Below are 16,938 nucleotides of genomic sequence, written 5' to 3'. Positions count from 1 at the left end.
CCAAAACTACTTTTATTATTTAGGGTGACAGTATCAGAATCTTACAACTCTGGATGTGCCTCTCCATCTCTTTATCCCAAAGAGAACCAGGAAGGTTCAACTCTGAGATGCTTTCTCAAATTCCATTTGTTCTCTTCCTCAAGGTTTTTCTCCTGGCCCATTACACTTACCCACTATCTCCAATTGGATCATTTTAATCTTTAAATGGTCTTCTTTCCTGATGATCCACCTGCTTTATTCTTATTCACTAGAACCACGTTTAACTTTTTCCTTTTTTTAGATTACGTAGAGATGCTGTTATCTGGAACTTGTCATAATTTAATAGTATCTTGGGGAGAAAGGGAGGAGGGTACCAATGTGGCACTACTGCTCCCTGCTGGACAATCAAATCCAGCAATTTGGCAAAACAGAAGCCATTCTCAATACAGAAACCATTCTGAACCCGGTACAAACATTTAAAAATAGAAGAGCAGCAGTTTAAGTGTTGGTGATCGGAAGCTAAAGAAAGAGCATGTGAAACACACCATTTCATTGTTATTCTTGTTTCCAAGCATGCTTGCCCAGAAGAATGCCCTCTGGTTTAGTGCAACTGGAACCCATATTAAAACATGGAAAATGATCCAGACTGCTTGCCAGTTTTAAACCCCAAAATTCTGAGGTGGATGAACTTTTGCATTGCCTTCCAGAGATTGCCAGAAAGGAAAGAGGTTCCAATTCCCAATCAGGAGCATGACTGTGGAAAAGTATCCACTGGGGAAGTTATCAAGTATATACTGGAATCTATGATAAAATAAAAATGGCTCACTCAATGTGTGTGTTTGTGTGTGTGTGTGTGTGTGTGTTCCAACATAATTCTGAAACGCCTCAAGCAATTTCAACCAAACTTGGTACAGAGATTATTTATTCTCTGGAAACAAATACTGGGGGGGGGGGAGACACCCCTAACACCTCCCTCAGGGTGCGTGTTCTGTTAAAATACATCCTGTTGTGCCTTAAAATGGCTTCTACCATACTGCCTTAAAATGACTTCTACTGTACAGCGCTGGGGAGTTGCCATGGTAACAGCTTCACAATACTCCACAAGGGGGCTCCCTCTGGTAAGGAGGAAAAACCAACATTAGAAATTGCGGCGACGAAGGAGGATTGGAATAAATAAATACCTGGGCAGCCTCGGGTTATCAGCTAGTCTATGATAAATGAAGAGAGAATACCATGCTAAATTCAAGGGACCATTACTGGAGACTTGTGTCTGAGGATCCTATAGAGGAGATGATGGGGAAACAGAAGCAGCAAGGAAGGGTCAGACAAGTTACAAGGGATCCGAATAGGAGAAGGCCCCAATGGGCCCAAGCCAGGTTGGACAAGCAGTAGATAAATCCCACCATATGGCATGAAACAAGACTCATTCAAAGGATCATGAAATTGCTTCTATCACATGATTATTTACAAAGGAGACATGGAATCCTATGCCTTGGATCAGGGGTGAAATTCAGCAGGTTCTGACAGGTTTTGGAGAACCAGTAGTGGAAATTTTGAATAGTTTGGAGAACCAGCAAATACCACCTCAGGCTGGCCCTGCCCCATCTATTTTCTGCCTCCTGAGTCCCAGCTGATTGGGAGGGAAAGGGAATTTGTAGTATCCTTTCCCTGCCATACCCACCAAGCCACGCCCCAGAACCAGTAGTAAAAAAATTGAATTTCACCACTGCCTTGGATAGATAGATGTGTAGATGAGGATGGCAAGCTACTAAGCCTGCAGAAATGCTCTCTTTTGATTTAATTAACCATTAAGGTATTAGAAACACCATCTTCTTTCAAAGAAGGGCTTTGAATTGGGAGCTTCAGAAGGAAATTACTTCTTGGGAATGGAAACAGAAGAAATTCCAGCACTCTTGAAAGGTACCCTTGACTTTGCAGAAAGCCTGAGCTGAAAAACCCTAACTTGGAAATGGCAAGGAGAAAAGTGCTCAAGACTATAACTTAATTGGTCGTACAGTTAAGAGATAGTGCTGAGTCTGTTGAAGGAACCATTTCAGCTGTGAAAAAGATGGAAGCTTCTATACAACATGCTTTGGAGTTCAGCATTTTCTAATGATCAACAAGGGCCAGTGTTCATTCCCAAAGGCTCCCAGTCCCACTTTTCTTTCTGCTTTCAGCCCATTCACTGGCCTGCTATAAGGTTTAGGTTTTATTATTATTTATAGGCAGCCCTTTTCCCTGAGGGGACTCAGGGCGGCTTACAATATATAGGGAGGGGAGTACAAGACAATAAAACATAAAACAATACATAAATAAAAAATAGTACACACCATTCATCATTCGGGTGGGGACGGATTATGACTTTTATCCCCAGGCCTGACGGGATAGCCAGGTCTTGAGGGCTGTGCGGAAGGTTTGGACGGTGGTGAGGGTACGAAGCTCCACGGGGAGATCATTCCAAAGGGTCGGAGCTACTACTGAAAAGGCTCTCCTCCGTGTAGTTGCCAGTCGACACTGACTGGCAGATGGGACTCGGAGGAGGCCTAATCTGTGCGATCTAATAGGTCGCAAGGAGGTAATTGGCAGGAGGCGGTCTCTCAAGTACGCAGATCCACTACCATGAAGGGCTTTATGGGTGGTAAGTAGCACCTTGAAGCGCACCCGGAGATCAACAGGTAGCCAGCGCAGCTCGCGGAGGATAGGTGTTATGTGGGCGAACCGAGGTGCACCCACAATCGCTCGCGCAGCCGCATTCTGGACTAGCTGAAGTCGCCGGATGCTCTTCAAGGGCAGCCCCATGTAGAGCACATTGCAGTATTCCAGCCTAGAGGTCACAAGGGCCCGAGTGACTGTTGTGAGAGCCTCCCGGTTCAGGTAGGGTCGCAACTGGCGCACCAGGCGAACCTGGGCAAATGCCCCCCTGGTCACAGCTGTCAGATGGTGGTCGAAGGTCAGCTGTGGATCCAGGAGGACTCCCAAGTTGCGAACCCTGTCTGAGGGGTATAAAATTTGGCCCCCCAGCCTGAGTGATGGAGCACTAGCCAAATTATTGGGAGGGAAACACAACAGCCACTCGGTCTTCTCCGGGTTGAGTACAAGCTTGTTAGCCCTCATCCAGTCCCTAATGGCTTCTAGACCCCGGTTCATCACGTCCACCGCTTCATTGAGTTGGCACGGGGCAGACAGATACAGCTGGGTATCGTCCGCGTATTGATGGTATCTTATCCCGTGCCTCCGAATGATCTCGCCCAGCGGTTTCATGTAGATGTTGAATAGTAGGGGGGATAAGACCGAGCCCTGTGGCACCCCATATGTTAGGGGCCTAGGGGTCGATCTCTGCCCCCCAACTAACACCGACTGCGACCTGTCCGAGAGGTAGGAGGAGAACCACTGCAAAACAGTGCCTCCCACCCCCACCTCCCGCAGTCGTCGCAGAAGGATACCATGGTCGATGGTATCGAAAGCCGCCGAGAGGTCAAGGAGAACCAGGATGGAGGCATGGCCTCCATCCCTGGCTCTCCAGAGATCATCGGTCAATGCGACCAAAGCGGTTTCAGTGCTGTAACCAGGTCTGAAGCCGGACTGGAAGGGGTCTAGGTATAAAAGGCAAGAGGCCCCTTCCTTCACTTTCCTAGCATCTGTCCCTCTCCTAATGACCTCAAAAGGAAGGACCATGGCAGAAGTAAGGAAGTAGCTTCTTGAAGGGATTTGCCCAGCTGCTTCTCTTTCCTGATCCTGCAGGTGGCACTGTAGGATCAAGCAAAACCAAAGCAGAAATCAATGTAATTTCATTCATGGGAATGGGATTTCTATCCAGTTCTATTTAGTCCTGTGGGGCAAGTATTCACAAAGAGAGTTCTTCTGTTCCCCGGACTTGTCTTTAATATCACACTGGTGTTATTTATCAAAAATCACTGCACTTTTAAAATTTGAGTTTTGCCTTTTCTAAATTGAGTTTTTGAATGTTCTGCCTTTTTTGAATTGAGTTTTTTTTTTTAAAAAAGGAATGACAGGTAATGTGTAAATTCATAGCTATGATTGCAATTTAATCTTTAAATAATTCAGAGCAAATATTTTAATGTCATTTCTCCTCAACCTTCCAACACATATACATACACACAGAAACCTGGAACAGTGTTTTTATCTTACATCAAGGGAAACAGTGTGAATGTGTAAATGCTCATCAATCTAAGAATGGAACCAGTGGGGATGGTGTTGTGAAGGGGAAGGTCATAATCCAAAGCCAGAGGGGAAAAATAACAGCAAAATCACACTTTGAATAATAATGTCCAAGGAACAGGGTCTTTTTTTTTAAAAAAAAAGTATCTCTAGCATTAAAAAAAACGAACATGTGAAGAACAGGAAGCCTTAATTTGACTTTTTGGGACCTGATTGAAATTTGTCAACCAACCTTTTCAGACTTGAAGATTTCTAACCCTTTCCAATTTCTGATTGAGATTAACTTAGAACAGAAAGCAAAGGCAAGATGTTTATAATACATTCTTGCCAATGTAGGATTTATTTTTTATTAAACTCTCATGAAGTCCCACATGGGAAAGCACCTTGTTTAAAGGGCAGCATTTTGTTTGTCTTTTGAGCAGGAGGGTGGATCATTCTAGTTATAACTATGTAAGTCTAGGCATGTTCTTCCGTTCGACACAACTGTAAGCCCTAAAGAACCGGTTAACATTTAGAAATTGAGGAAAATAAAAAACATTCGTGTAATTTGAATTTTGTAAGGCGTTGACCTCTAGATCAATGTTTGGTAGATCTCTGATTGAAATTGAAAGCCAATTGGTGGTATATACTTGACAGTATTGTGTATGATCTGTGTGAATTATAATAGAATGGTCAGAGATAGCTTCGCCCATTTTATCCAGAGATATTCAGGCTTAAATGGATATCACTGTCACCAACCTATCTCAGAGTAAAGTATCTTGCTGGTTCTGATACTTTTCCATCAGTCTCTTAAGATGTGTGATTACATGTATGTAACTTTCCAGGGGCAGAGGATGGGGGCTGTACAAATTTTCACAGTTTCGAAAGTTCCACGTACAAGACAGTTTCAGAATCACTCTAATTTATTGTGGGTTTTTTAAAATGAAAAAATAGGGAAATTACTTAAATGTTCCCTGGAAAATATGGATTCATTGGGATGAGAATCCAGTCCACAATGGCTCTGGGTAGATTCAACTCCTGTGCTGAGATCCAGACTGTCTCGATAAAGTTTATCTTTCCACTTTACAAAATAGCTTAGATTCAGCCATCTGCCTAATCCCTGGTCTGTTTCACTGTTGTTATTGAATAGGTTGTAGTGGCTGGATTGACACATTGTGCTATGCCACAAACCATAAATAGCTGGTTTCATGTATTACATGAAACCAAAACCAGGCAAAAACTACTTTTTGTTTTAGCATGATGGGTGAAGCTAATAAATTTTTTTTTTCTGCACTGGAAATGTCTAAGCTGAAATTTAGGGGTCAAACTTTATTGTCCCAGCTCCTCACCACACCCCATGCAACCAGAAGAGGTCTAGTGGTAATGGCTGTTCATGTTGTTGATATGAGATGTTGCCATGGTGCTGAAGGGCGTTGAAGCCTGCAAGCCATGGCTGGGATACAGGGCAGGGGCGGAGCCTGGCCAATAGGAGAAACTGGTTGGGGTCACTCCTGAAGCCATGATGTTGAGTTTGGAGATGCCAGAGAAGGGAAGGGGTGCCTGAAATTTGTACAAGGTGTGGTCAGGTGTTGCTGGCTGGCAGACCTGGGCCAAACCTTGGAAGTCAAACTTGTAGGCATAGCGCTTGCCATGAACCTTGGTCATGATGTTCTTGTCGTAATAGTAGCGCAGGGCCCTGCTCAACTTGTCATAGTTCATGTTAGGCTTGCTCTTGCGTTCGCCCCAGCGCCTGGCCACCTCATCGGGATCGAGCAGTTTGAATTCGCCATTGGTGCCCTCCCAGGCAATGCAGTTGAGGTTGGCCCGGTCCGAAAGCAGCTCCAGGAGGAATTGCCACAGCTGGATTTGCCCACTGCCTGTAAAACCAAGGGAGGGGGTTAGAGAAGCTTCCCCTCCCCCTCTGCCCCTTCCACTCCCCAATGAACATAGGAACCAAACAGAATCAGACACTTTGCTGCAAGTCCAGCTTATTGAGGTTGACAGCCGGAACAAGATATTCTGAAGATAAATAAGAAAAATATTAGTTGGAAAAGTTACCAGGGGAGAGAAAAAAAATGGAGGGGAAATTTGGAAATACGCCTAACCATATATATATATAAAGTTACAACATGAGACCTAAAAAATATGGGTGCTTAATGATATCTGAAAACCTGAATCTGTCTCATACTTCAGCCAAAAAAGAGGCTTGTGGGGGTAGGAAGAAACAAATGGAACTCGTATATAGGTATACCTTTAAAAAGAGAAGGTATGTAAAATTAGTAATATGGAAAATAGTTTTTTGGAATATAATTATTAATGCCACTGATATTGAATGGGGTTTGCTCAAAAGTTGAAATACACCATGCAAAATAGAGAGTGGAAGGGAGAAAAAGAGCGGGAAAGAGAGAGAGGAGACAGGAGAGAGAGAAGCAGAAGGGAGGAAGGAGAAAGGGAAGGTGTGGGAAGAGGGAGAGGAGAGGAGAGGAAGAGAGCAAAGGGAAGTAGAGATGAGAGATATGGCAGAGAGAAGAAAGGAGGTAGGGAGGAGGCAAGAGGGAGAGGAGAAGGGTTGAATATGAAATAAACTATAATATAGTGAAGGGAAAGCAGAAGAGCAAATAACCATTGATGGGGCTTCATAGCAAGAGGAATCGATATATCATTGAATATTTTTAAAAAAATGTTTGTTAAGATGTAAGGTATACTTTGGATTATATGCATGTTAAAAAATAAAAATAAAAAAATTTTCAGAAAAAAAATATTCTGCAGACACAAGGGCACTTTTGCTGGCAAAAGCAACAAATTCTAGAACTCATCTCCATTGTACTATCAGTATGAGTGTAAAAGGCTCATGGGGAGCCTGTTAGTACCTTTTCCAACATACAAGTTGTGAGTAGCAGTCACTCATGTAAACTTTTGCTGCCATATTTTGCTAACAGGGATCTCCTCTCGCGGTGTCTCTTCATGTATATATTTATTTATTGCATGTCTGTGGCTGCCATCTCAAACAAGTGACTCTAGACCAGGGGTGCCAAACTCGATTTCTCTGAGGGCCACATCAGGATTGTGTTTGACCTTGGGGGGCTGGGGTGGGCAGGGCCAGCTCAACATCACTTGGACGGGCGAGGGGGCTGTGGAGGCCCAAGCGTTCTGCCAGCAAAAACAAGCTCCCAACCTCCATTTTCGACTGCAAGAGCCTCCTGCAACCCTCTGCCAGCGAAAATGGGGCTCTGGAGGGCCATACGCAGCCTTCCCAAGATCTGTTTTCCCTGGCAGAGGCACTGCAGGTTGGTCCTTCATTGTTTCCAGGGCGGCCCCATGAGCCAGATCTTCAGGCCTTGAGTTTGACACTCCTGCTCTAGACAGCGAACAATCATACAATCCATTTAAACCAAATACAAACACAGTACAAAAAAGTAGACCTGGAAACAAAATCATTAATATACTCAGGATCCCAGGCCTGGACACATAATCAGGACTTATAAATAGCCATCAGGATCACAACCAATTAATCTCAGGAGGTAGGATGTTCTGAGGGGGAAGGAGCAATAGAAAGGCACATTTGCTATTCCTTGGCAGCTGCCATTCCTTGGCTGATAGGATCCAAGGATGTTTGTCCTAGAGGACCAAAGTGGATGAATAGAAACCCCAGGAGAATATAGTATCTCAGATATTCCCATGCCACAAAGGGCTTTAAAGGTGACAACCAGGATTTAAATTGCACCCAGAAACACACTGGCAACCAATGCAGTTCATGAAGCAGTGGTGTTACATGTGTTGAATAACTGGCACCATTTACTACCTGTACTATTCTGCACCAGTTGAAGCTTCCAAATACTCTTCAAAGGAAACCCCATGTAGAGTGCATTGCAGTAATCTAGATGGGAGGGCCTGAGTGACTGTGACCAGAGGCCTCCCAGGCCAGGAATGGGTGCAACTGGCACACAATACAAAGGTGCACAAAGGATACCCTAATCACGGCTCCCACCTGCCTATATATATATATATATATATATATATATATATATATATATATATATATATATATATATATATATATATATATATATATATATATATATATATATATATTTGCATGTGTAAGCTTCTACTCTACTTTGGATCCTCAAAATCAGGCTTCCCCATTATGGCTTCCAGACTGTTTTAATATGGGAATTAAAGAACTGATTTTCATTCAGTACACTCCAATACACTAACTTCTGCTCAGTGCACTTTTATTGCATACAATACTGTACTACACTGCAGCTGTGTTAACACAGTAAGATCCCTGGGCAACCTCTGGCTCTGTTTGAAAACCAACAGATAGCAAAGACTTTTCCCAGCCATTCTGAGATTTGAACCTGAGACTTCCTGAATGCAAAGCACGTGATTTCTGCTGAACTGCATTAAATTAACTTATTCTAATTTCAGTCGGCATTATAGGATTAAAGCAGTGCTATGTTAAAACAGGCTAAGATGATTAAACATCTAACTAGGATTTAATTTGATGCTTCTAATTTCTACCCAATGTTTTGAATAGGATTATTCCATTTGTTTATCATTTTTATTTTTGATGTCCTGAAATTGTACCTAACATTTTGCAAAAGCATTAACAATTTCAGACAAAGAATTATAATATCACTTACTATTTAACAGTTTAATGTATATCCTGTCTTACTATTATGGCAAATTTTTAAGGCAGCCAAACAATAGTTTGAAAAGATTTTAAATAATGTTAGGACATAGATTACAATAAACATGAAATTAGATACTCCAATCATTTCACAATGAAAAGCTGGCAAAAGCGATACAGCATGATTAAGAGGAGGGTGGGGAGATGTGAGCAAATTCATTCCAGAGCTAGAAGCAGAGAAACACACGTCCCTCTGCGGAAGCATATTTTTAAAAGCTTCCCTGAGTGTTTTTATCGTTGGATATATTCTGCCATTCAGTAAACCCATTGTTCAGGGTCTTTCTTTCTTGTAATGAATGCAATAAGCATGGTTTTTTTATCCTCACATGGGTTTTGCTCTGTGCTTCTAAATTTTCCATAACAACTATTACATACTCAGATAGAGAGTTACTCTCTAGACTTACATGGGTTGTTGCAGTGGTGGATTCCTACCGGTTTGGACTGGTTCAGCCAAACCGGTAGTGGTTTGATGGCCTGGGTCGCTGGAACCAGCAGCGATCCAGGCCTGCTATGCCCCCAAACCGGTTCTTCGGGTGGCACTGTAGGCTCTGCCATCTTGTTTTTCAGTTCTGCAGATGGACAGAACAATTTTAATTGCACTGCACATGCACACACTGCACATGTGTGCACAGCGCACACATAAGCGAACCAGCAGTAGAGCCTGTTGGAACCCACCCCTGGGTTGCTGATATTAACCTAAGACAGAAATATGCAGATGCCAGATCCGGCTTTGAAACCTGGGTCTATTTAGCATTTTCTGTTTGGCACAATCACGTGCCTTTTTCTTCTTGGAAGAAGCAGCATTACTTCAGAAGCATTCCTTAATGGCGAGGGAAGCTACTGACACTTTAATGGTAACAAAGTTACATTTTGTGCACCTTTTGAGTGTGGAAATAATCACCAAGTACTTTGTTTTCTTTCTTTCTTTCTTTCTTTCTTTCTTTCTTTCTTTCTTCATCCTTCTTCATCTCCTCCTCCTCCTCCTTCTCCTTCTTAATCTACCTTCCAGCATTGAGTATTGATAGGTTTTGATCTTACTTAGCTTTATATGAGATAACTAGGGACTGGACATGGTGACATATGAGGTAAATATATGCTTATAGCCTGCCTGCCTGCCTTTCTTCTACCTATTTACAATAAGGACAGGGTTTACAATTATCTGCTTCCAGAATTTTGTTTTCTTTTATTTCTCTAACCTATAGTCCCAGCCCCATTTAACTTGAGATTCAACAGACAGGAGGTGAGCTGTTCAAATTATGGAAGATACAATAACTTTTCGATACAATCTCCAAACCTTAAAACCAGAGGTGGTATTCTGCAGGTTCTGACCAGTTCTGGCTCTCAGGAACACTCTGCAGGCTTCTGCAGGGCTGGGGGAAGGGAAAAATGCTCCGGTTTTTGCAAAAAAATGGGCAGAAAATGGCCTGTTTTTTGAAAAAACAGGGGCATGTTCCCCTTCCTCCAGTCCTGCAGAGTGCTTCTGGAGACTGGGGGAAGGAAAAAACACCTCCATTTTTGTGAAAAATGGCCCATATCTAGGACCTCTCTGGGACTGGCATGTGCATACTATTAAGGAAGGGGAAAAATTACATTTTTTCAATGAAGATTGTTCTGCGCATGTGCAGAACAGAAAATAAAGATGGTGGCGCCGAGGATAGAACCGGTATGGTCACGTGTCTACTGCAGTTACTACCTATTTGGCCGAACCATACCGTACCAGTAGGAACCACCTCTGTCTATCATTTCTGCTTGTTGTTATTGTTAGTTGCCTTCCTGTCCTCTACCATTCTCTGGAGTCCATTTAAGCTCACGCCTACTGCTTCAGTGACTCCATCCAGCCACCTCATTCTCTGTCATCCCCTTCTTCTTTTGCCCTTAATCGTTCCCAGCATTAGGCTCTTCTCCAGTGAGTCCTTCCTTCTCATTAGGTGGCCAAAGTATTTGAGTTTCCTCTTCAGGATTTGGCCTTCTAAAGAGCAGTCAGGGTTGATCTCCTCTAGGACTTGCAGTCCAAGGGATTTGTAGGAGTCTTCTTCAGCACCATAGTTCAAAGGTCTCAATTCTTTGGCATCCATCCTTCCTTATGGTCCAACTTTCGCAGCCATAAATTTGCAACTGGGAAAACAATTTCTGTTTAAATGAATTTAAACAACCCTCCCATTTTACTTTTATAAAACATGCTTCCTCTGTTCTGCTTTCCTTTATTTGTAGGTAGGTAGGCATCATTCATACTTAGAAGCCATATAATATAATGTCCAACTTTGACTTCATTTCAAAAAACACAGTAAAATAAAGAGATGGGTCCCACCCAAGTCTTCTCAGAAGCCGGTCGAAACTGGTTGGCGGCACTTGTTGGCCCTGAAGCCTGAGAGAGATTCAAGGGTTGAAACACTCCAGCTGGTTTCTTTAGCCAGTGGCACATTTGCCTCTCTACACATATTTTACACTCAATGGTGCCGTGTGTGCTTCCTCTTTCCCCACTTAAAAGAGAAAAAGAATAACCAGGTCCAGCCAAAGGACTCCTGGGCCTAGAATCAGCCCAAATCCAGGCAATGCCACCACCTCTTGGCGGATTGAGAAACCTGCCCAATTCAGGGATTGGGGGGGAGGGGGGCAGCTAGTTCGAGAAGGAAAAGAAGGGAGGGAGTGCAAAACATTACTCAGAGGATAGATTTATTTCACATACTATTGTGACTTTCTGTCGGGGATATTGATGGTAGTTTTAGCATGGTTCTTGGTTGTCTCTCTTCCAGAAGGATTCTTGAGGGTCAGCCAGGTGTGAGCTTGGAGGAGAACTTGTTTCTGGAGGAGCCAGGAAAACAAAAGCAAATTTCAACTTCTCCCAGCAGTCCCATATCTCCTCCTCCACTTTCCGAGGCAAAAAAATTCCAGGTTAGCTGGATGCGTGGGAATCGGTCGCGCTGGAAGCTGGAGGGCTTCTTCCTCGCCGAGGGGGGGGGGACTGCGCACGTTCACACGGAGCCTTTCCTAGACGTCGCGAGCCGACCTGCCTTGGGCATAGCTGACCTTTCTCTTCTAACCTTCGCTTTCCCGGTTGGGGGGGGGGGGGATCCTTTCGGCCGATTTTTGAAATGCGTATAAAAGATTTACAAATGGGGAAAAGTCGCGTTCGAGGCAGGGGCCCCGTGAAAGGAACTGTTTGCTGCGCGGCTGCTTCTTCGGATGCTGCTGACACTGAAGAAGACGACGCGTCACGGTTGCTCGGGGAGCAATTTCGGTCAGGGATGAGGAAAGGCGGAGAGCAGAGCCGTCCAAGCGGGGATGGCTGGCGCTGGTCTGGTTCTACGCCGGCGCTTGATCCGGGAGCATTTGCTCTGCGGGTTCAAGTAAGTAACGTGGGGGGAGAGTTTTCGACGCCTTTTCTTCCATACTTTTGCAGGGCCATTTCTTGCGACAATGTCTGGCCTCGTCGGAAGTTCACTTTGAATGGTTTCCAGAAGGAAACCTTAGTCTTGGGGAACCTTAACATTCGCCCCGTGTCTCTGCAGGAGCGATCACAGCATATCGGTCTGACGCAGGGAAGTAAAGAAACTGTAGATTCCGGTTTCTTATCTTCAATCCAATTTAGCATGTCTAGGTCACACCCAGCTGCAGATGACTCTCTCGGCAACCCTTTCCCCATTATTTTTCTCTTCCTTTCCATTCACCCACCCACCTCTATGCATAATGTTACCCTTTCCAGAATGTATTCCCCTTATGAGAAATGGGACCAAGAGTAGATACTAAACGTGGCGTCCTTAAGAAGCCGCAAGAATCTTCGTTGAGTGCATCCCCACTCCTAGGCAGAGATGTTAAAAAGGCATTTAGCACCCCAGAAAGGAGGCCCGTTCCAAGAGAAGCCGATTTTCCCAAACCCTTTAAGGGAATTTATGTTTCCAAGGGAATCGTCTGTTTTAGTGCGAAGCACTGGATCGTTGAAAGGGAAACTCCCGTTAAGGAGGATATCACGTTAATCAGAAGACGTGGTTCTGGAACCCCGGGAGTTTTTATATCTTTGTTTTTAAGCAATCCGATCTCCCCAAATTGACGTCGTTTTCAGAGAGAAAGAGATGTTTTCCCCTTTATCAGGAAAACAGCCTTTTGAAAGGTCGTCAGAATTACTGTGGCGCAAATTTCCAAGTAGTACATTAAAAATAAAACGAAAGCTGAAAGTACATCTGCATTAAGTGCTCTGGATCAGTTAGATGAGGCTGTTCGTTTGCTTTGCGTCAAGGTGACTGCAATGCAGGTAAACGTGTGTGTGTAAGATAGAGGCACAAATGATGTTAAGTTAATTTGATGGTCTGCTGGATAAAATATCTCTTCAAAGGAACGGCCATATCCGTGTTGCTGTGACTTTTTGAAATAGTCATCCTTGCATTGCAATGTTCAAAACTACTTTTTAGCAAGGATTTCTCCTAATTCCAGGTTGCTTTTGTATTTCAGTCCCACGCGGCATTCACCATTCATTGGCATATTCTTTCTGGGGCTATATAAAATTCAGCTCTGATTTCACCCAATCAAAATGGGTTAGAAATATTTTCCACCTTGGTTGTATCTACCACTTTAGGCAAAGGATGTGGGTAGGCAGAGGGAGAAATCTCCCAATATAATGTAGGAAGGAAGGAGAAGGGAAGAAATACGGGCTCCTATAAAGAAGGGGGGGACATCTTTTGTTCTTGAAAAATAAGTCGACCAATCGGCCAGAGCAACCCCCCTCCCCCACACACACACTCAAGTCAAATTTGTCCAAACACCTTTTTGCACCATTTGCAAACAAGATTACGGACCTACGAACCTGGGGTGTGTGTGTATTGCAAAGCTCTCCTAAAATTTGGAGTTTAAGGGGAAAGGGAGACAAAAGTCCCTTGCAAGCATTCACCGACTCGGCACCACCCAAGTGGCCTCAGCCTTTAAAGGATTCTGTGCTGTTCTGTTTCACGTGCTATTCAAAGGCATAAAGATGAACGGGCGGGTTTTCCCTCTGGATGATGCCCGGCTTCCGTGCTGGCCACTGTGAACTCTTCGTTCAGGACAGGATGGGCGATAAATGCGCGTTTTCTGCATCCAAACAAAGAGAGAAGCGAAGGATACCAAGTGGTGAACCTTTGAGCCAAGCGGAAACAGTTTCCCTTCCATCAGAGACAGCTTCTTCCCAAAGCAACCCTTTGGAGCAAAAACTTGGGTGCGCCGATCTTTAGTAAAAGGCATTTTCGAGAAGGAGGACAGCGGGCACACTTCATGCATAAATGTGGGCCATCCAAAGTATGGTTCCGAATTTAAGACAACCCGATAGGTCGACATTCCCATTTAAAACAGTAAAATTAATCAGTTAACAAAAGAATCCCAAGATTTTGTCCACAAGCTTGGCTTGCTTCTTGGTTCCATTTATGGGATCACTGACTCCAGTGCTCAAACTACATACATCGATAAACTATATATGTGGCGATAAAGGAGTGATTGGAAAGAATGACATCATCTTTCAAAGGTGACCGGAAAAAGTCTTATCAGGTTCAAGCATCAACATCTAAAGAGAGGACCCTACCAGTCCGCCTGCCAAAGGGGTTCTCACAATACACTTACCCGACCGGTTAAAGATTTCGGGGCTGCAGGAAAAAGCAGGCTAAGCTTGACTAGCATCGAACCTGGTTAGTTTGTTTTAAGAGAACAGGCCATTGGGTTGCTAAACGTATTGTATGAAATCAGAAAGTGAGTTAATTCAATAACCTGGGCATTCAAGTTAGGGTTAAATAGCTCTCTGAGTCGAAGGGGATTTCGGAGCTAAGCTTACGTTAAAACAAATAAAAGCCAGCCTTACGAGGAAAGCGTTAGAAGTCAGATAGTTCCAGCTCATTGGGCTTTCGCGTCGGGAATAGCTAACCGCGGACATGGAACGCATTCTAGCTCCAATGCGTCTCTTGGTAAGAATCAAACCATTTTTCTCCCCCGGATCAGACTCCGCCTTCGGCGCAATTTGGCCTAAATTACCCTTCGCGATCGGTGCGGCTGGTCCCTTCGCATCTCCATGCCGCTTCCGTTGGCTTCGAGACCACCAAAAGTGAAATAAATTAAAGTGGAGCAGGGACGAAAGCTGCCCAATGCGCCTTTTTCGCCATTCAGAAGCGCTGCTCCCTCTCATCCCTGCGAAGGGGGACTCCGACCGACGGGACAACCAAGACCCATCGCTGAAAGCGGGCGCCTACCCTTAAAATGAAGCCCTTCGGAACAAGCTAGTGGAGTCGCCAGATCCTTAAAGCTTCATTTCCGCCCTGCTCCCGATCACTTCTGTAACAAACGGGGGGGGGGGGGACGACCCCAACTCGCGCTTACCTTTCTGAATGCCTGGCCCCAGCGAGCCCCACGTCTGGCTTTTGCCTTCTTTGAACAAAGTTTCCCCAATCGGATCTGCAGGAAAAGAGGAAAGGGTGGGGGGGCAGGTAGCTGAGGAGTACAAAACCCCAAATCGGAGCCGATCCCCGTCCGCAGCCTCGGTCAGCTCATCCTTTGGCGGGAGCAAAACAAAAAACAAAAAACGCCGTTCCCCGAAGGAGCCTCGCCTTCTTCCTCGTCCCTCGCCGCCCGCCTCTGCCGCTCCCCCGCCTCCCCGCCAAGTCGCTATGAAGCCAGGAAACGCGTCCAGGAAAAAGGAAATCCGACTTCCGACGGGAGCCGTCGGGGCCGCTTTAAAGAGGGAAGGACGAGGCGGCTTTCCGCGCGCTTTGCCAGCGGCTAGCAAACAGACAATCAAGGGGGAGGAAAGGGCTCGATTCCCCCAGCCTCCACACACACCTCCGGCGGCAAAAAGCAGCCACGCCAGGCCCGGGGAGAGTTTCGAGCGACTGGGCGGCCGAGCCCGCCTCTGCCCTACCTGGCAGGTACATGTTGAGCAGCAGGGTCCGGGCCGCGCCGCGTCTCATGGCAGCTCTGCGCGCACCCCGCGCCCGCGGGGGGTATTATGGCCTTCGCCCGGGAAGAGGGTGGCTGCGGCTGCGGTTGTTATTATTATGTATTGCCATCGCCGCCACCCGCCGAGGGCGAGCGCAGATTCGGGGAGGAGGAAGGAGAGGAGGGGCGAGGGGGGCGCAGCAGTAGCCTGGCAACGCGCGAGGGGCGCGCGCCTGCAATTTCCTCTGCGCTTTAATTAAAGGCGCGGCGCGGGCACTTATCGGCCCATCAGACTTTAATAAAGTTTCCCCCGTTAAAGATCGCCGTTTCTATGGAGAGAGGCGGCCGCGGCCGCCGCGTTTTCCGCCTCCTTAACTCTTTGCAAACAGGCACCGCCTGGCATGGCCTGGCCTGGCAAGGCCCGGACGGCTCCGGCGGCGCTTCTGCTCCAGCGCTTCTGAGCCAACAAGCGCGCGAATCTCGGCTGAGGGACGGGGGCCCGCCGGGTCCACTCCACCCGGGCCAAGAGGAGAGCTCCATTTTGGGCGGGCGTGGAGATGGCGGCAGGGTGGGAAACCTGGCCGGAGACTCCAACGGAGCCTCTGGGCCTAAACTTTTTCATTCGGTGATTTTTCAGCTTTCTGTATCGAGAGAAAGCCCTCTCCAAATTCATTTGGCTTTAGAAGGGCAGAAATGTCATTCAAAGCCTAGTAAGAAATGCCAGTAATAGAGTAGCTCGGCTGAGCCCTGCAAAGCCTACCCCCCCCCCTCTCTTCTGCTATTCTGAGACTGACTGGTTTTCTTAACTTCTGTGGTTTTCTTAACAAAAAGTTTTTCAGAAGGGGTTTGCCATTGCCTGCTTCCTAAAGTTGAGAGAAAGTAACTAGCCCAAGGTCACCAAGCTGGCTTCCTGACTAAGGTGGAAGTAGAATTCCCAGTCTCCTGGTTTCTTGCTTGATGCTTTGACCACTACACTAAACCGGCTCTCAGAACCTGTATAAATGGGGATGGTCGGCACTTTGGTGCACTTAGGCGCACCCCCTTACAGGCTCCTTAGGAATGGGGTGAGGTCAACAGTAGACAGTCTAAGATTAAAGTTTTGTGGGTTTGGGGATGAAACCACAGACTCAGGTAGTGTATTCCAGGCATTGACCACTCTGTTGCTGAAGTCATATTTTCTGCAATCAAGTTTGGGGCGGTTTACCTTGAGTTTGTATCTATTG

General features: G+C 45.6%; 1 protein-coding gene across 1 annotated transcript; it reads right to left on the bottom strand.

The window, feature by feature from the left end:
- Positions 1-5,511: 5,511 nt before the first annotated feature.
- FEV (FEV transcription factor, ETS family member) lies at positions 5,512-15,747 on the bottom strand. The gene is made up of 3 exons (XM_032219533.1): positions 15,699-15,747; positions 15,161-15,235; positions 5,512-6,014 (listed from the first exon to the last, which is right to left on the bottom strand). The coding sequence occupies exons 1-3, from the start codon at positions 15,745-15,747 to the stop codon at positions 5,512-5,514; spliced, it is 627 nt and encodes a 208-aa protein (XP_032075424.1).
- Between the last annotated feature and the right edge of the window lie 1,191 nt (positions 15,748-16,938).

The sequence above is a fragment of the Thamnophis elegans genome, chromosome 1 (genome assembly GCF_009769535.1).
Source record: "Thamnophis elegans isolate rThaEle1 chromosome 1, rThaEle1.pri, whole genome shotgun sequence".
NCBI lineage: Eukaryota > Metazoa > Chordata > Lepidosauria > Squamata > Colubridae > Thamnophis > Thamnophis elegans.
The sequence above is the reverse complement of the archived record's forward strand: the minus strand, read 5'-3'. Positions and strand labels throughout refer to the sequence as shown.

What these genes read in the sequence shown, in the direction of transcription:
- FEV (XM_032219533.1), bottom strand. Translation starts at nt 15,747, where the DNA reads ATGAGACGCGGCGCGGCCCGGACCCTGCTGCTCAACATGTACCTGCCA. An exon ending in GCTCAACATGTACCTGCCAG is followed by an intron (nt 15,236 to 15,698) that starts GTAGGGCAGAGG and finishes CTTTTCCTGCAG; the next exon opens with ATCCGATTGGGGAAACTTTG. An exon ending in GGGGCCAGGCATTCAGAAAG is followed by an intron (nt 6,015 to 15,160) that starts GTAAGCGCGAGT and finishes TTGGTTTTACAG; the next exon opens with GCAGTGGGCAAATCCAGCTG.